The 20,684-nt window shown below is 41.0% G+C and overlaps 1 protein-coding gene across 9 annotated transcripts in view; it reads right to left on the bottom strand.

The window, feature by feature from the left end:
• Positions 1–20,684, bottom strand: part of LOC126335463 (serpin B8-like) — a 119,630-nt gene that overhangs the window by 26,650 nt on the left and 72,296 nt on the right. For 5 of the 9 annotated variants that reach the window (XM_049998773.1, XM_049998769.1, XM_049998766.1 and 2 more), the window contains exon 7: positions 14,461–14,599. In XM_049998773.1, coding sequence (XP_049854730.1) covers positions 14,461–14,599 — 139 coding nt within the window. Of the gene's footprint in view, positions 1–2,801; positions 3,086–14,460; positions 14,600–20,684 lie in introns of those variants that run through there. The other 4 variants (XM_049998771.1, XM_049998770.1, XM_049998772.1 and 1 more) reach the window with 3 other exon arrangements.

Genomic DNA, 20,684 nt, shown 5'->3' with positions numbered 1-20,684 from the left:
GCCAACACCCGGCATCACGGTGTGGGGAGCGACCTCCTACACTGGCCGTATACCTCTTGTGATCGTCGAGAGGACACTGAATAGTGCACGGTACATCCAAACCGTTATCGAACCCATCGTTCTACCATTCCTAGACTGACAAGGGAACTTGCTGTTCCAACAGGACAATGCACGTCCGCATGTATCCCGTGCCACCCAACGTGCTCTAGAAGGTGTAAGTCAACTACCCTGGCCAGCAAGATCTCCTGATCTGTTCCCCATTGACCATGTTTGGGACTGGATGAAGCGTCGTCTCACGCGGTCTGCACGTCCAGCACGAACGCTGGTCCAACTGAGGCGCCAGGTGGAAATGGCATGGCAAGCCGTTCCACAGGACTACATCCAGCATCTCTACGATCGTCTCCATGGGAGAATAGCAGCCTGCATTGCTGCGAAAGTTGTATATACACTGTACTAGTGCCGACATTGTGCATGCTCTGTTGCCTGTGTCTATGTGCCTGTGGTTCTGTCAGTGTGATCATGTGATGTATCTGACCCCAGGAATGTGTCAATAAAGTTTCCCCTTCCCGGGACAATGAATTCACAGTGTTCTTATTTCAATTTCCAGGAGTGTAGATTCAGAGAACACATTAATGCATTTAGATATAACACACCCATTAAATCAGTTATTGCTACACACATTCAGGACACAAGACATTCTTTTGACAACATAGAGGAAAATCTAATATTACTTCACAAAATGAAAAAAGGTCACAAACTCAACATTTATGAAGAGCTGGAAATTTTTATTTCCAACAGAAAACATGGGCAGAATGCTCTAAATGAAAAGCACTGAGACAGTGGCAATGAGCTTCTTTAAGAGATGATGCACTAGATGATGCATTGTAACTCTTTCTATCTTCTACTTCCTGAGTCATTTGTTGAAGAAAAATAGATAATCCCAAAGTACTATAGAGATACAGTATATTCATAACTAAGTTATATATATATATATATATATATATATATATATATATATATATATATATATATATATATATATATGTGTGTGTGTGTGTGTGTGTGTGTGTGTGTGTATATGTGTATGTACTTATTTATCTATTTTATTTTATGTTCCTGTCACACATATTGCTATACAGTGCTTTAACAAGATGTTGTAAGGAAAAAAATGATTATATAATTGTCCGCAGCTGGCAACGAAACGTCAGGGAGAAGAAGTTCTACTGTTAGACCACGGCCTGTCAGCCCGGAAGTTTTAACTACTGACGATGCCGGCCGTGAAAGCCTACACGCTATGATAATTATATAATTGCTATATTTATCTCTTATCCACAGTGTAAAGTAGCTATGAATGCTCTGTGAGGCGAAGTACCGTATCTTTATATCACTACAACCTTTGGTGTATTTATATTACTGGTTTCTGTGTGATAAATCAAGTCAATGATGTTTTTACTTTATAACGAACTGAAGAGTACTGGAATAGACTGTAAGTAACTCCATCACCATTTCAAATGAATGATCTTAGTGCCATATGACAACAAGTGCTTGTTATACTTTTTGTAGCAAAATAAAAGAAAAAATTCTACTAGCTGCATTAAGCTGGTATACAGATAACAAGATATACTTTTCCACCTGCAGATCAGGGATAAACTCTCAAAACGCGTCGTGGGAGAAAGAAAAAGACTGACCCAAAAACTGATCAAAAAAGACTGACCCCACTGACCGGAGATAAATTTGTTTTATTTGAACTTTTATTGTCAAAAATGGTTCAAATGGCTCTGAGCACTATGGGACTCAACTGCTGTGGTCATTAGTCCCCTAGAACTTAGAACTACTTAAACCTAACTAACCTAAGGACATCACACACATCCATGCCCGAGGCAGGATTCGAACCTGCGACCGTAGCAGTCGCACGGTTCCGGACTGCGCGCCTAGAACCGCGAGACCACCGCGGCCGGCTGAACTTTTATTGTCAAAACAGTCGCAGTTTCCGCAGAAAAACACTCCAACATGGAGGACACAAAGTTCTGTTCCGACTGGTCAACTGGTACCTCAGGAGAAGCGATAAAGATCGCGGCCCATGTGATTATCATGTCGCTAATCCCTACAGACGTTATTTTCAGCAGATAAATCCAATTGGTGCTGCTGCTTCTGTACTGACGAACTTGACCTCCCTACCTCAGAAAAGAAATCTTAGGAGTTAACTGGAATTGAACCGCGTTCTTTCACTCCGAAGGCAGCGGCATTAACCATTTGTTTAAGGAGGCGATGCATCATAAAAACGATTACGCAAAAAACGTCAAATTCGATACTGTGCTAACTGCATGGAGCAACTATAACGCTTCGAGTCTGCATCAAGTTTCTGAATCGAAAGAACGACATTAGGTCCATTAACAACAGTGATTTACATGCGTACATAATTCTTTTGTTACTTCTCATTTCTTTCATGAGAACATATGGTGACGCATATTGTGACACCCAGCCCAAGATGTCCTACCCAAAGTTTCTAACGACGACCAATGAATGGGGGAACCCACTCATGATTAGAAGCCTGTAATTATGTTTGTGTTTACAGCATATTAGAAAACGTTATAACGTGTATTATCATTACAAAGAGAGCAGTAAATAAACATTTCAAAATCTGACTCCCATTGGGAATTTTATCATCATCCTTTGGACAGAAACACTTTTTCCGGAATTCAGGAATTACCGCTATTTAGGGGATGTAAGTCAGGAAACAAAAGTTTTCCTTGTGTTGACAACTGTTCTCAGTTTAAATTGAAATATTGTACATTCTTCGGGTATGAAAAGACTTTTTATTAAAATTTTTTTGTCAGCCAGATTTCAACACTATGAAAAATAGCAATTTCACCAATTGTTTCTACAGGTTCCAGGATCATAAGAAATTAAACTTATGTATTCTGACACCTCACTAATTATGCGGAAGGTGTCGCAACTCGTCCTGCGAAAAAAATCGTAGGGGTGACGTCATCCATAATGAAGAACAAGAAGGGGTGGTCGGCCTTGAAGATGACGGGTGGTGGTTGCGGAAACTGAGGAGCGCCCGAACCAGCCGCCACGAGAACTGCAACAGCAGGAACAGGCATTACTTTCTCTGTTGGAGGTGACAGCCTTACCACTTTTATTCGCACACAAGTGTAAAACAGGATATCCAGGGCACTCAGACAGTGGAAGACAGAAAGAGCGTTGCTCACGAAACGCAAGACTCGAGGTTTGAGTCTAGTACAACACATTCTACTCACACAATAGTGATGTATTCCAATAACTTCCAAAGAGTTTCCACCCTTGACTACTTTAAGATGTTTGTAGCACCTACTATTTGCAAGAAATCATGTGTGTATATTACGACTCGTGTGTAACAAAAATTTCCCAAACCGGAATTGTTTCTGGAAAAGACGTTTCTTTAACAATTTGAAATTATAATTTGTTCTAGGTAATGTGCTAAAGTCAGAAGTTAGCAGTATTTCTGTGCAGTTCTGTGTGTCGGTAATATATTCGTATATTCGGGCAGTGCAGCAAGTAAATAATTTCATAGTTTGATGTCTGCATGTTTATAAATACCGATAGAACTGGAAAATAGGGATAAGTTCTAGAAACACACAATGCAATGCATAGAAAAAAGGAATTCATGCAGTAGCTTCGTTATCTAAATAATGATTTACATAGGTGTAGAGTTTCCAGTGTCGATATTTAAGATGGATTAAATTAAACATTTACATTTTCTACATAACTTATCGTCTATTTCAACATCCAGTTATACAGAAAAAAATATTTATTACTAAGTAAAAGGATTTTCTGAGAACATTTAACAGATCGACTTAAATTGGTTGATATTTGACTGAGAGATCAAGGAAAAAATGCTTTGCTTCTTTACAGTAAGCGAAACTGTGTACGTGAAACTATAGTAGCTGAAACACCCTGTCTAACAGATAAATGACAGATTTTTAGTGGATCGTCATTTTCTGACTTCAGGTTCATTAACAGCCCAACTTTTTAAGATTTTAATAAATCTGTGTTATTTTGGCGGTACTTTAACATTCTGAACCTGTGTTCAGGATTTAATTTTTCAATTTTTTGATAAATTAGTGGAATTTGCATTATGAAAATTTGGTCAGTTCTGGTGTTTTAAGAGTTACTAAATATTTTCTTGAATATTTAGTTAGGGATCTTTCTGAAAAAAATGTGTTAGGTATAATAATTTTTTATCTTTCTAAATTCTGAATATTTTATTCAAGCTTATTTTTCCGTTCAAGTGTGTTACATTACGATGTTTATCATTATGTGTACAAGTCTGAGGCCTTTACTTTGATGGATTAATGATGAAGAACCTCGTGGTTTCTAGTGTGCAATACGTACACGCTAGTATGAGGCAACGGAATCCAAAACATGAATAATTTCTGTTCTATAACTAGCTAAGGCTAGAACTGATTTGATATTTCCGTGTACTTAAAGTATATTAGACAAGTGAACAACTTTTGAAGTTTCAAAATCGTTTGTGCCGACTCTACCCTTTTTCCAATACTTCTTATTTCTTTATAAATGAAAGTGTTTTCAAGCTGATAAGTTATTAGTTCAAAACGATGTGATTCTAAGGAACATCGACTATTCGTGTAAAATGTAAATGTGAATCTCCTATTTCGTATTTGCGTATATAATAACACTAAAACAGCCTTATCACTTAATCAGGAAAAACAAAACAAAAAAAATGGCTCTGAGCACTATGGGACTTAACTTCTGAGGTCATCAGTTCCCCGAGACTGTAGCATCTAGAACCGCTCGGCCACTACGGCCTACGGGAAAAACAAAATCACTGTCACTACCTTTTAAAATAGGTACAATTGACTGGAAATTACTGTAGTCTTCAAGCGTTGTACATCTTGTGAATGTAACCTACTAGTTCACCTAAAACGTTATCAGTTTCTTTGGTCTTTTTGTAGCGGAAGTGCTGCGGTCTGTTTTCTCAACGTACTTTCAATTGCGCTATTAAACTACGTTGGGTATTTGGTGCCTTTTATTCTGGACTTGGTTCATAATTATTTTGAACACTATATGGCTTTCAGTTGAGGCCTCAGTTAATCTACGTTTGTCGCATTTAAAGTAAACGTTCATTGCACATAATTTTAGTAGGTTGTTAATGACTATCATTTCGAAATAAACGCAAATACTCTCCCAGATTTCTTGATGACATTTTTTCTTGCTGTGAGCATCATAGCTGTAATAGTACTTAAGTCACAAATCCAATTACCGCATTTTTGCGCGCAAATTTCTACGCAGCTAGCGTCACCAACGATAATTCAAAAACACTGGGTATAGACATTGGTCGTTGCAGATCCTGACGTTCCAAGGGGTGAGTGTCTTCGAAGGCTTGAGTTTTAAAAACGACGCAGTTTATGGAGAAAATGCGCTATGGAGATACGTTCCATTAGATTTGTCACACACACGGCTTCCAGTCAGAGTCCAGGCACTTCTATGGGGATGAACTGAACAAAGGTTCAGGTGTAGCAGTATAGAGGGCTTCGTTTGGAAGCTCTCATGAAACCTAACTCATTCCGTTCATCGTTTCAGATTGCCGTTACTGACCACAGAGTTTAAAGACATGGTGTGACACATAATCATTGCGCAGACTGTCTTGCGGTAAAAAGTGTTTCAGTATACGTCAGCCGTACACATCATCAAAATTTATGCAGAGTGAGAAACAAAGCAGATAATGTTCGAGCATTCGAGGTAATCAGAGGATCCAAAATGTCCAACTCAAGAGAAGACGAATAAGTGACGTAGTGTGATGGAAGGTTAATGGGAAACTTTAAAACTTAAGCAAACTGAATACTCGATGTAAATTACAAGCACAAGAACTACCATTTAAGTCACTTTCCTTGTATGGCACGTATGACAACACGTCCGCAAACATCACGGTAGGTCCGAATCCTGCCTCGGGCATGGATGTTTGTGATGTCCTTAGGTCAGTTAGGTTTAGGTAATTCCAAATCTAGGAGACTGATGACCTCAGATGTTAAGTCCCATAGTGCGTAGGGCCATTTGAACCAGTTTGAACATCACGGTAAAATAAATAATGTTGTATTGCAGCTTGTCCACAATTTAAAAGTAACATATATAACATGAATTTACTAGTCTAGCGTCCTTGGAGTTCACAGACAGGCTGGTGAGACGTGTACAGAGGCTGCGCTTCAATAGGAGAGGACGGGTTGCAGAGAGAATCAATAGATGGCAGGGCAGATGGACAGGGTTTTTCAAATTGCTCTGAGCAGTATGGGACATAACATCTTAGGTCGTCAATCCCCTAGAACTTAGAACTACTTAAACCTAACTAACCTGAGGACATCACACACATCCATACCCGAGGCAGGATTCGAACCTGCGACCGTAGCAGTCGCGCGGTTCCAGATTGAAGCGCCTAGAACCGCTCTGCCACACTGGTCGGCGATGGACAGGGAGAAGCACATAGTACTAATTCGTGATACTATGAGCATAAATACGCTTTAAAAATAAAATAAAATTCTGAAGTACATGGCGTTTAAAAGATTTACATAGACATGAAAGAGAAAACATCATAAAAAAGATTAACATGGAAAAACATAAAGCCAATAGTCGATGCTTACAGATCCTAAGACGAAAGAAGTGTGAAGCTTGGAACGTCAGCAATGACACAGAGGTGGATTCAGCAAACACTTGTATGTACGCAAACAAAATGTTTGCATGACACGAAACCTGAGCTACTGAACGTGGCCCGCTGTTGGCAGTAAGTGAGGCACATGTACTGTGTAACAATTAGTAACGGCGTTACATTTATTTTCGTTGCAACGATCGAATATATCCTGAAAAGCGTTCAGAAAAAGAAACTTTTCTAAGTATTGCTGCTTAATAAGAATTTTATTCTTATTGAGGTGCGGTTCGATATAAATTTGTATCTGTTTCTAGGAGTTAATATGCAAGCTAGCCTGCAGTGGTGGCAGTTCTCCGTTTGCCAAACGACTAAAAAGTCATGATCACCACACCCGAGAGGTGCCACGTTTATCAACAGCGCCAATAGCGCAAGGAAATCTGGCTAATGGCCCCAGTGTGGATCATCCATGACTTGGCTAACTTGATATAAAATTAATTTAATTCCTTCAATCCCAAAACAAAATAAATGACATCGTAGCGAATCAGAATTGGTGGCGTTGAAAAATTAATAAAAAGGACCTACGGTATCACAAAGAGATATATTAACTAGTATCAAGTTCAAGTGAGAACAAACATATAAACAGAAACTACAACAGTCTAACATTTCATTAACACGAACCCAGGTTGGTTGGCAAGAGACTTGGTGAACCTAACTGCAGTTTTCCTGTGAATGAGAGTGGCTGCTGTTTGTGGAAGGATGCCAATCTAGGCAAGCACACTCTGCTGTGTTGTTTCACTGACTGGTTTCTTGCGTCAAAATATAATTAAGCATACAGTGCACACTGGAAGTGACTACTGCGATTACAAGGCTGCTATGAAAAAACATGGTCGCGAAAACGATTGACAGGCTCCTGAATTTGCCGAAGCTTTGCAACGTTACCGATTTAGCCAGTGAAAGACGCTGTCGTCTGCGTGTGGCCACTGCCGTAGTGTTGTACTGTGGGAGTTGACCCCACGTCTGCCGATGGTTGTGTCACGTCTGCGAAAGTATAAAGTTTCGCCCAGGCGTCTGTACGTGTTTACAACTAACTGCTCTTTCCATAGAAATGGAAGAGCTCTAGCGACTGAATTCCGCGGCCGTCGAGAAGCAAGCTCCTACCTCTCCATTTTGCTCAAAACCTCCCGAAAAACAGCTGATCCCCCCGATGTCCAAAACGATCATCGCCCAGCAGTGGTCACTGTGCCAATCATGTTTTATAGCAAGGAGAACCGATCTTCCTCAACCAATCACTGCAGTGCAGTACACATTCTGTTCTCCGAAAAAACAGCACAAAATGCCTGGATGTCCTGCAACCTAACCCCCGGTGCATTTCACGTGATGAGGGAAGCTTCCCAGTGAAAATAAGCTCCGTCTCGACCATAAAACGATTTAGCGGGCGTCGTTTTGGCAGGGCGCAGCAGCATCTAAGAAACGCAACATCTGGAGAGATTTGTCTTCCTGTCTCCCAGGATATGCTGTTATTGTAATAAACACGCCGCTTTACCTGGAACCACACACGGGATAAGGAGACCAGCCTCCCATACCATGTTCACTCGCTAACAAGGCAGTTAGGCCGACGTCAGAATGCCCTGCGCCGCCAGTGTCTAAAGAAGTGTCGTTTTGCATTCAGCCATGGCGCTCTGACCCTCTTGCTTGGCCGACAGCGGAACAAGGCTGAGCGCCAGAATGGCAGCCCATAAACCACTGCCATACCATGCCATGTCCAAGACCCGATTAGGTGACTAGAGAGAAATCCTCGAATTCGTTTGCTGATGGGGGGAAAGTTCTAAAGCCGCCCCTAATACGAGGGCTATCCACAAAGTACATTACGTTTCGGAATTAAAAATAATGTATTGGAATTTTTTAAAATTATATGCAGATGAAAGGCACACTTAAATACTACTTTTCTACATAGTTGCTATTTAAATTAAGGCACTTATCGTAGCGATGGACGAGCTTGGAAATTCCTTCGTCGTAAAATTCGGCCGCCTGCGCCTTCAATCACGTAATGACTGTCTTTTGGGACAGAAAAGGTGCGATTTTTATGGATTGCCTGGAAAGAGGCACTACAGTAAACTCTCAAAGGTGTTGCCAAACTCTGCACAACCTCAGAAGAGCAATACAAAACAAGCGCAGGGGAAAGTTGGGCTCAAAGATCTTGCTGATTCACGACAACGCCCGGGCTCACACGGCAAATGCCACTAGTGAAGTTCTCGAATCTTTTAAGTGGGAGTTGTTTCCTCATCCGCCGTACAGTCCCGACCTGGCACCGAGCGACTTCCACTTATTCCCAGCAATGAAGAGGTGGTTGGCTATGTAGCGTTTTGATGTTGACGCACAGCTTCAAGACGAGGTAACCACGTGGTTGAAGGCGCAGGCGGCCGAATTTTACGACGAAGGGATTTCCAAGCTCGTCCAATGCCTTGATTTAAATGGCAACTATGTAGAAAAGTAGTATTTAAGTGTGCCTTTCATCTGCATATAATTTTAAAAATTCCAATACTTTATTTATTTTTAATTCCAAAACGTAATGTACTTTGTGGATAGCCCTCGTACAATGGTCACCTCCAGCGTCCAAAAATCTGCCTCTGTAGCCGAGTTTAATTCTACTACTGCTACTCAAGACATGCAACTACTGTGAGATCAATCAGTGATTAAGCCTAACCGTAATAGTCCATCAGATTAATGTCAATCAGGCAAAATTTAGATTCATCAAAGGAAAATGAAGTTGTGTGTTAATCACCAAAACAAAATGAAAGAGGAGGTGACTGACGGGTATTAGCACAGCAGTGACCTGTCTGGGAGGCACCGCCATCTTTAACACAAGAGTGCCCTTCCGCATTTCATACAAAATCATAAGATTATTGTTGACATGAGTAACTATCCGTTCGTGATTAGGTGGGTAGCATAGATGGATTTATGTTCTGCGGTTTCTCCTTCGGTTTCCGTGTTTTCAATGTTTCTGCTTTTGAGGTTTCTACCTGTCTGCGGATATAAAAAGCTCCAAAGTGAGCAACAAATGCAGAAGATAAATCCACCTTTGATATCCACCCTATCACAGAAGCTCACAATGTTATTAACAATGACATCGTTGCAAGTAGGTCTACTCTTCTCCATGCTATGTAAGACAGTAACCAGGTGCTCCATAATAACATTCTCAACGAACAGAAAAACGTAAAAAACATTCTTTTTCTCGGCGTTTCTGAGTATGTATTCAACATACCTAGCGGTACAGCTAATCGTTACACAGTATTAGTGCCTCATTTACAGTAAACAACACGCCACGCTCAGCACTTTAGGCTTCATGTCGTGTAAACATGTTTGCATACAGAGATGCAGTTGTTGAATCCATTTGTTTGCTATTGCTGGCTTTCCAAGCTCGGTACTTCGTTCGTCTCAGGTTTCCTTGGTGTCACCTGTTGTTTCCCCTTTTTTCCACATTATTTCTTTTTACAGTGTTTTCTCTTATATGTCTACGTAAACCTTTTACGATTTACTCGTAAGTTCGTGTTATACAGGCTTGTCAGAAAGAGCCTGTAAAGACGTTGCAATGTGGGCTACGCTGAGAAAGATACGTTAAGAAAAAATTTTTATACATTCCGCCATTTCCGATTTAATTAGCATTGAATTTAGACAATCAGGCCATTGTTCGCGCAAATTCAAGCAGTCTGTCAGTGACGGTGTTGGCAAATGAATCCTCCATTTGGTTTCCTAACTAAAATTTATCACTTCTGGAAAAAAGGCACAATTCAACGTAATGACTATTTCAACAAGTAGTACCTCACGGACCACAGATATCTGAACATTACCTCATTTTGGCGCGAGACAACCTGAGAAGCTAACTTCACTGCCAAATACCATGCAACGCATGGAATTTTTTCTTAACAATTATTTCTCACTACAACCTCTCCTGCAACACCCTAAAAGCTGTTTCTGTCCACTCTCTGTATCTTACTGACTTAAAATGAGGATGGCTTGTTATACATTATTTATATTATTATGACGATCTAAGTTGTAGTTACTTTCTTTTTCGTACGAAGTACATTTGTTTGTTGTTTTTCAGTATTGTTCAAGTAACAATATTGTTCATATAACCATCTGAAAATGAAGCGATTGAAAATAAAAGTGCAACGGTTGCTGTAATTTGATTCCAATAAGTTAAGTAATAATAGTTGATCATGTATGTACGATGTAATCTTACATGTAAAAGGTAGCCGTCTTATTTGTCATTAGGGTTTTCAAGAAGTTTTGACCATAAATGTGAAGGAAGTTGTAAATTTGTTAAATGTACTCAACCTACGTAGTATTGATAAAACCGTATGCGTTGTAAGTCTGTTCTTGACACCATAGATGGTGGTCGGAAAGGTTACTGCCTTTGAAGCGAGTAGCAGTAGTGTGTGTAGGACAGTCTGGCAATGTGTATTTCGTTTGAAATCGATGGAAGCTAACCTGCTGCTTAGTGGAGGCAGCTTTATTTAAAAGGAATTTTGTAATAATATGTTTTGAGGAAAAATTTTGAGGAAATTAGATGATATGAACGCAAGAATGATAAAAGGCTGTTTTTAAGGGAATCCAGTCTTTTTATAGTTTTAGCTGTTTAGTTTCTTATTGTTAAAACATTGTGTATGGTTAAAGTTTGCTATAGAAGTTTTATAGTGAAGCACATGGATTTGTGTGATAGTTGAAATAAGTGTCAAGGAAAGCAATTATTCACAAGAAGGTTATTAAGAAACATTTCGCTTAGGTGTTTAGGTGTGACAACTTTATGGAAAGATGTATTATTGTCATGGTTTAATGAAGCATTGTTTAACATGGAGTCTTGATCTCATTTATCAGTCGTTATTATTAGTTGCCTATTATCATTTACTTTCATGACTGTGTTTGCATAGTTGCATTGCACATCAGGAGTTGTTTACTGAGAAGCATTTTTGTGAAAATTGCGTTTTGCATTAGACATTGCAAGGACGGTAAAAGAAATTAGGTTTTGGACAGTCAGATCAATATTCCTAATTTCAGTCTGAGAGCAGACGAGAGTTCCGTCTGCACAGGTAGGCCAACATATTTAATTATCATCAAAATTTATGTCCACTATGAGGTACAGTGATTGGAAGAGTATAGTTGTGAAAGTAATGTCAATATCAGTCCAGATCTCAATACCAGTACAAGATTTAAGTAAAATGCTGTGTTGTGAGTTTTCAAGTAGTTTTATTAGAAAGTCAGATGCGTTAAATTTTAGGTTAATTTGCTATGTACTTAGATTAATAGTTTTGATACAAGCGATTGTTTGCAAGACTGAAGATAAAGATCAGATATACTTAGGGCCAACATCTTAATCTTAGTGATTTTGTTTAACAGTTCGATGGCATGTGTAAATCTCATTGAAGGCAGATTGCTCTCTTCCATACGAATTGTTTGATGTATTGGCTAGTCGCATAGTGTAGCGTGAGTTCCATATACCTCCGTTCAAAATTCGCATTTCCGTTCCTTATTAAATTTTCACCCCGTTACCTTCCTCCGGACTGAGATTTTCGTGTTTGCAGCCGTAGTCAACCAACATTTTCCATGAAAATTCCATCCATGAAAATTCGAACCGATTAACTCTCAGTGAATACTCTCACTGTGAGCATGCATTGTAGTACAATATTCTCATGTCCAGCTGCTATCAAAATCTTTATTATCTTGTACAGTTTCCAGCTGCTATGTGGGTCTGCTTGGAATACAAACTTGTTCATCGTCTTCTGTCTTACCCCCATCACCACCACCTCGTTCCAGTCTTTATTTATAACCGCCAGTCTCTTGCTCTTCCTCTTCATACTTTTTCCTTGCCTTTCACCTCATATATCGTTTTGGGTATCTTCTTCTCCTTCCCTGACACTCCTCATTCTTTAACCTTTCCGTTTTCGTCAATCCAATACTGTCTCTCAAGAATTTGAACCCATCCTATTTTATTTTGCTTCTGTCCCTTAATTTCATTATTCAGATCTCCGAGGTACACATCGAGATTGGAACAGACTACACCCGATGTATAAACAATTTATTGTTTTGCAGGACATCCTTGCCTCATACCAGGCTGCTAACAAACTCCCAGAATGCTCTACTTCTCTTCCTCACTCATTAATTTCTTTATCATTTCTTCCATTTTCCAGTACTAAGGTTTCCAGATACCTGAAGCTCTCCACTTTCTTCAGACATCCTCACCCCCAATTCTTCTTCCTAGTTTTGATAATCATTTCACTCTTACTTATTCTAAATTTCATCCGATATCCTTGTCCTGTTCCTTGCCATACGTCCAACTGCCCCTTCACTACCTCCTCCTAGTTTCTGCAAATCATCAAACTCTCTGCAAACACCGTCACTTTCGTGAAGGTATGTTTCATCTTGCAACAAAATGAAAAAGTTGTTTGTTTATGTCGTATCCGCTCCGCTTCTTTATTTATGAATCATTTTCAGTGGTCTGTTCACATGCTTCTATATATATTATATAGTAGTTCCAAAGCTACATTTTTCATGTTTTTATCTTGTTTCAAAGATTAGAAGCAACTTCTATAGCACAAGTTTTGTGAAGTTAAATTGTCTTTTGGTGTTACGATTTCCAGCGTTGCTATTCCATGTGTGTAGAGCTGAAAATGTGTTCATGCGGTCCCCATACTCCAGATGGCCCATTTCCGGCGTTTCTTCACCTACGTTTATAACAACACTTCACGTTCACTTTTCATTGTGAGTTCAATATGTGTGTGTTTGCACTTTGTTGTGTTGCCAACTGTCGCTGGGTGTTTATTTTTCGTCCTTTGTGTTGTGCAAGTGGTTTGATATTTTCATTTGCTTTATTTGTGTGTGTATGTGTATGTGTCTGTTGGTGTGTTATGTTGTGTGCGAATGTGTCAGTTCTTGTGAGAGCGCTTTTTTCTTTAAAAAATGTGTGAAGCGTTATTCTTTGTGTGTGTGTTTGTGTGTGTACTTGCTATTCTGTGTGTTGTCTTAGTGGAATAACCAATACCCTCACAGTAATCAAATCCAAAAGTAATCAAGAATTGTGTATCATCTGATGATGGCTGGTGTGTAGCTGAAACAATTAATCATAATAGTTTGTTTGCGATCGTGTCTCCGAGGATAATTTATCCTTAATATGAAAGAAGAAATACGACTGATCGCTCGTTTCTTACACTGACAGTGTCAACAAACATCAGAATCAAATTAATTTACAAGCGAATTCTGTCGATAATCGCAGAAGGATTGAGACATTTGCGTCTCATTAAACAGAACTAAGACTAATATTTTGGAAGGAGGAAGTAGTATGAACTGCAATCTACGTAAAAAGTCTGTCCATTGAACAATAATATTTAAATATGAAGATGATACCAGAAAGAAAGAAATGACTAAGCAACAAATCAGACACACAAATCAGCACACATATGGTTCAATCCGAATTACTCACGAAGCAAAAGAATTTTACGAAACAACGGCAGTGTTTCTGAGTGGCAGGCTTGAATGTTAGGAAAATACATACAATTTATGTTAACTACAGCGCCTAATTACTGTTTGAGGTTATTCTAAGGCAAATATGACACAAAGTACGCAGAGAAGGTATAAAATTATAAAAACAGAATGAAAATGAAGAAATTAAGGCGAATTATTCTAAAGATACAACGCTTTTGCACAGCGTGTTATATTAGACGGAGAGTTATTGACAATTGTAAAAGTAACTGCAGGTTTTCCACATGGAAGTGTAGTTTACCAGTCCTCGTAATTGGTGAATATTAAGTTTTGAAATCACCCACCTGTTGCGGCTGCCGCTTCGGTGCCATTCTCGTTGACTTCTATGAACGCTTTGTGCAGGACCTTGCTTACTACAAATTTCTCATCAACAATTCCAGAGAAGTTCGCTTTGGCTGGATCAAACATGGACTCCATCCCGAGCTGAAATTCAAATTTGGAAATGCATTAAATCAAAGTCTCTGTTCAAGAGAATACTAGTAAATAGTGTTAAGACAGGAGGTCCGCGACGAACAGTAATACAATAGTATTTCGTAGCTTCAAAGAATGAATTCACTTTATGAACCTACTAAAGATCACGTACGGTACTATTTACGTGTCTTCACCTAACTAATCTTTAATGATGCGAATTACTCTGAACTAGTACGTGAAAAGCTTTCTTGAAAAATATTCTAAAGGCTATATGACTGAAGTCTTTTCACTGCTAGTTAACGGAATTATTTTAAGCATTTCGTTTTATACAGCTATTACTAATGAAACTATTCCACTCTCAAAAGTATTTGCTGTACGCAGCATTTCCGTGTTCTAGTTTTTACCGACCACAATAGAGAATCAACTGGCAAACATTGGTACGAGTACTTGGAAACAGAAGTGGTTCGACGTCGATAAGTGCGTTGCAATATACACTCCTGGAAATGGAAAAAAGAACACATTGACACCGGTGTGTCAGACCCACCATACTTGCTCCGGACACTGCGAGAGGGCAGTACAAGCAATGATCACACGCACGGCACAGCGGACACACCAGGAACCGCGGTGTTGGCCGTCGAATGGCGCTAGCTGCGTAGCATTTGTGCACCGCCACCGTCATTGTCAGCCAGTTTGCCGTGGCATACGGAGCTCCATCGCAGTCTTTTAACACTGGTAGCATGCCGCGACAGCGTGGACGTGAACCGTATGTGCAGTTGACGGACTTTGAGCGAGGGCGTATAGCATGCGGGAGGCCGGGTGGACGTACCGCCGAATTGCTCAACACGTGGGGCGTGAGGTCTCCACAGTACATCGATGTTGTCGCCAGTGGTCGGCGGAAGGTGCACGTGCCCGTCGACCGTATGATACTACGCAGTGCTTTAGGGGACCGCACCGCCACTTCCCAGCAAATTAGGGACACTGTTGCTCCTGGGGTATCGGCGAGGACCATTCGCAACCGTCTCCATGAAGCTGGGCTACGGTCCCGCACACCGTTAGGCCGTCTTCCGCTCACGCCCCAACATCGTGCAGCCCGCCTCCAGTGGTGTCGCGACAGGCGTGAATGGAGGGACGAATGGAGACGTGTCGTCTTCAGCGATGAGAGTCGCTTCTGCCTTGGTGCCAATGATGGTCGTATGCGTGTTTGGCGCCGTGCAGGTGAGCGCCACAATCAGGACTGCATACGACCGAGGCACACAGGGCCAACTCCCGGCATCATGGTGTGGGGAGCGATCTCCTACACTGGCCGTACACCTCTGGTGATCGTCGGGGGGACACTGAATAGTGCACGGTACATCCAAACCGTCATCGAACCCATCGTTCTACCATTCCTAGACCGGCAATGGAACTTGCTGTTCCAACAGGACAATGCACGACCGCATGTATCCCGTGCCACCCAACGTGCTCTAGAAGGTGTAAGTCAACTACCCTGGCCAGCAAGATCTCCAGATCTGTCCCCCATTGAGCATGTTTGGGACTGGATGAAGCGTCGTCTCACGCGGTCTGCACGTCCAGCACGAACGCTGGTCCAACTGAGGCGCCAGGTGGAAATGGCATGGCAAGCTGTTCCACAGGACTACATCCAGCATCTCTACGATCGTCTCCATGGGAGAATAGCAGCCTGCGTTGCTGCGAAAGGTGGATATACACTGTACTAGTGCCGACATTGTGCATGCTCTGTTGCCTGTGTCTATGTGCCTGTGGTTCTGTCAGTGTGATCATGTGATGTATCTGACATCAGGAATGTGTCAATAAAGTTTCCCCTTCCTGGGACAATGAATTCACGGTGTTCTTATTTCAATTTCCAGGAGTGTATTTATACCACTGTTTTGTCATAGTAATTAATGTGTTGTACTTAAGGCCAAGAAATTTTGACATCACAAGAACAACAATGGCAAACGACTAAACAGAATGGTGAGATATGTACGCCATATTGTGTAACAGCAGAGCGTTGTAAAATTCTTGGCCAATTACAGACTTTTTAGGCACTTGCCAAAGAATACCTGTCAAACACTACAGGGCACAAGCGTCGTTCGTTTGGCACATTAGCTGATAATACCTATCAAATTGTGTTGTGACTACGGTTACCGTATTTGAAAATTACTGATTTGTGTTACTGAAGGTTCATTAATTTAGTGAAATGCAGTGAAGTTGCTTAGTGTTCATTCTATCAAAGAAAAGATAGTTCATTCTTGATTACAGGTTATCATGCCTCATTTGTTGGGAAGCTAAAAAAACAAAAAAAAGCGTGTTAACGTTATGCAGCGTACATTCAGTTAAGTTTTAATTAGATTTCATAGCAGTGCAAGGATTGGCAACTTAGCTTAAATGTTATTAAATATAAAACTGCGTCGTTCATAGAACCAAAAAAGTGTCTAATCCTTTGGGTATAATATCAGTGAGTCTCAAGTGACCTCGGTCAAATCATATTAATTCCTGGGTGTAACAATTCGTAGCACCGTGAAATTGAACGATGATACAGGCACAGTGGTTGATAAAGAGGCGGGCAGACTTAGGTTTTCTGATAGCGCACTAGAAAAATGCAACCCGTCTATAAAGAAGATCCTTACAAGTAACTCCTGTGATCCCTGCTAGAATACTGGTTAAGTGCCCGAGCCCGTATAAAATAGAACTGCCAGGGTATGCTGAAAGTATACAAAGAAGGATATGAAATCTTTGTGTTTTCAGTATAACTGCTGAAATACCATTCTATATTGCTATCCTTCCCCCCCCCCCCCCCCCCCCCCCCCCTCGGTTGCTGTTAGGCTTATTTATATTTTCTCAGATCGATAAATATGAGTAAAATTGCTTGTTTTACTATGTTACAAATAATGAGACTGATAATAACACGTAATAATAGGGCAATTGTAAAAGTAACGTCCTCTTTCACGTATTGAAATCGAAGGGACGACCGATAAGCTGTTGATGGGCGAAGGGGTGGGTAACATTTAACTCAAATTATCTCGTGTTACAAATCCTCTTTGGCGCAATTGAGAGTAACATTTATTCTATAATATTTCGTTCAGGTACTGTATTCACCGCCGGCCGCGGTGGTCTAGCGGTTCTAGGCGCGCAGTCCGGAACCGCGCGACTGCTACGGTCGCAGGTTCGAATCCTGCCTCGGCCATGGATGTGTGTGATGTCCTTAGGTTAGTTAGGTTTAAGTAGTTCTAAGTTCTAGGGGACTGATGGCCAGGGTAGTTAAGTCCCATAGTGCTCAGAGCCACACTGTATTCACCTAAATCCAATAACTAAAAAGTTTCCCTCAAGTTCGGCGGCCGCGGTGACCGAGTGGTTCTAGGTGCTTCAGTCCGGAACTGCTACGGTCGCAGGTTCGAATACTGCCTCGGGCATGGATGTGTGTGATGTCGTTAGGTTAGTTAGGTTTAAGTAGTTCTAAGTTCTAGGGGACTAATGACCACAGCAGTTGAGTCCCATAGTGCTCAGAGCCATTTTACTAAGTTTTATGTAAACTGTTTGAATTGCATCGCTAACTATATTTTTAAGGTATTGCCAAACAACTTGATTTTCACACCTGTTTTTTAAGTAGTTGTAAGTCTAGGGGACTGATGACCAGAGTAGTTAAGTCCCATAGTGCTCAGAGCCATATTGTATTCACCTAAATCCAATAACTAAAAAGTTTCCCTCAAGTTCGCCGGCCGCGGTGGCCGAGTGGTTCTAGGCGCTTCAGTCCGGAACTGCTACTGTCGCAGGTTCGAATACTGCCTCGGGCATGGATGTGTGTGATGTCATTAGGTTAGTTAGGTTTAAGTAGTTCTAAGTTCTAGAGGACTGATGACCTCGGATGTTAAGTCCCATAGTGCTCAGAGCCATTTGAACCATTTCCCCTCAAGTTCAAAATCTGGTATCACCAGGAAACGCATTTCTGTGAACTGTCCGTGTATGGTCTTAAAAAAATTGCTGTTGTAAATAAATCCAAATTAAAAACATGCGTGCAACTACTCGAGTAGACGCTGATGCCATTTCCGCTTCTGTACACTGAGCACTCCACGAGTTCGAGTAAGTTGAATGAACTGTAAGATTACGTGTTGGCAGTCTAGGTTGAGACAAATCTGCCCCACGACCTCACGTACTCTTGTCGAAATGCCACTCGTGAAGCACTCTTGAACAAAATATAGTGAACGCGTCCGGAGCTACATAGCGCCGTCGTTTATTTGCAACGGTTAGCTGCATCTTCCAGCTATTTCTCTACACAGTCGCCGCTTCGACTGATACATTTGTCGTGACATTGTACGCTCTCTCCAATACCCCCGTCACACCCTGTGCCTTCTGCCAAATCTCTACGCTGATTTACAGCTTGTTGTCTGTGTCAGAATGTTGTCTTGATAGTCAGCGGCTCACGTGAGCAGAGATGAAAATCCGAGGGAGCGACGTGACGCGATCGGCGGGCACACTAGACACACTGCCCAAAGCATCTGTGCAAAGCTTCATTTCACTGTGGTTTCCGTTTCGCGTCCGATCGAACGTTACTTTCCGAATATCGCTCGTATAACGTATCTGCCGAACGCCTGAGCCCGGGAAAGTCAGCCATCTTACAGGTTTCTTACTGGGAAAACCAGCTGCCACATTACACATCGATAAAAGGCCCACTTGTCTGAGCGGCTAAAGGTGGTGAAATTTCGCCACAAATACATGTTGAAATGAAAGAAAACTGCTAGAACCAACACAAATGACAACATCCACGTATATTAAGGAACAGAGAATTTAGTCAGTAAGGTCTCCCCGGTACCTTTATATTTTAGACGGTATGATAAAGTTCAGTAAATCTGGTGAATCTGAGAAGATCGATAACTGCCATACAAATGTCTAAGAATAGCTTATGACAAGATAGAAGATGTCGTAAACAGCTGTGCCACACACCTACTGGTATTTCATCAGCTAGCAAGAGCGAAAGACTGCTAATTAACTCAATGACCTCATCAGTGGTAGACAATAAAGTGATTAAATACACAGACGCACACAACAGCATGCACTAGGGTAAAATGAAACTAGCTGAGGAATAGCTTTGAATCCTGCAGTTGCAATACACAAGAATAAACATTTATAAATCAGGAGTCTGATTAAAGTAATAACGGACAAACGATGTATGATGGAATAATTGTGCACACACCAGTGTCAACAGAAAAAGTCTGTAGGACTAATAGCTTGCGTGCCCATTACGGATTACAACTCCAAAGTTTTCTTTGTAGAATTTGTATACATCACGAAGTGCGATTCGATTACTACACTATGTTTTTGGTAGTATTAATCGTAGAAAGAAGATAAAAGCTTGATTATGAAGGGCGCAGAATGACGCACATTCTATGGTACAGATCAGCACTGTAGCTTATTTAGGTTAGAGAATTAGATGAAAAGTTGTGTATATTTGGACTATATCCAGCACAGTTGGAGTGAGACAAGCTATGGAAGGCTTCGACGAGAAGGGCTCGAGATACGATGCATTCTACAGCTGTCACTGTAGAGGCTGTTAAATGATAAAGTTCTATGGGAAAAAGGTGTAAACATAATTATAAACCAAAGTTCATCTTACGATAAACTGAGATTTTCGGGACCGACTTCTCCTCATTATACAGAATATCCCAAGAGGTATTATCAATGCTCAGGGATATGAACGGAATGTCTAGTAAACATGGTCTCTAAAATACGTACTTTAAGAGCTATGAGCACTTGCTGAGTTGAAGAGATCTGTTTCACAGTAACGAGGCTGAACAAGGGCTTGTACACTGAAGAGTAACAGAAACTGGTACACCTGCCTAACATCCTGTAGGGACCCCGCGAGTGCGCGAAAGTACCGCTACACGACGTGGCATCGAGTCGACTAATGTCTGAAGTAGCGCTGGAGGGAACTGACACCATGAAACCTGCAGGGCTATTTATAAACCATAAGAGTACCCGTGGTCTAGGGGTAGCGTCTTTGATTCATAATCAAAAACGTCTTCGATCCCGGGTTTTGATAGATAATCAGCATTGGCGGCCGATGACTTCCGGCATAAGAAGTCAGCCTCATTCCTGCCAACGG

Source organism: Schistocerca gregaria, chromosome 2, assembly GCF_023897955.1.
Source record: "Schistocerca gregaria isolate iqSchGreg1 chromosome 2, iqSchGreg1.2, whole genome shotgun sequence".
Classification (NCBI taxonomy): domain Eukaryota; kingdom Metazoa; phylum Arthropoda; class Insecta; order Orthoptera; family Acrididae; genus Schistocerca; species Schistocerca gregaria.
The sequence above is the reverse complement of the archived record's forward strand: the minus strand, read 5'-3'. Positions and strand labels throughout refer to the sequence as shown.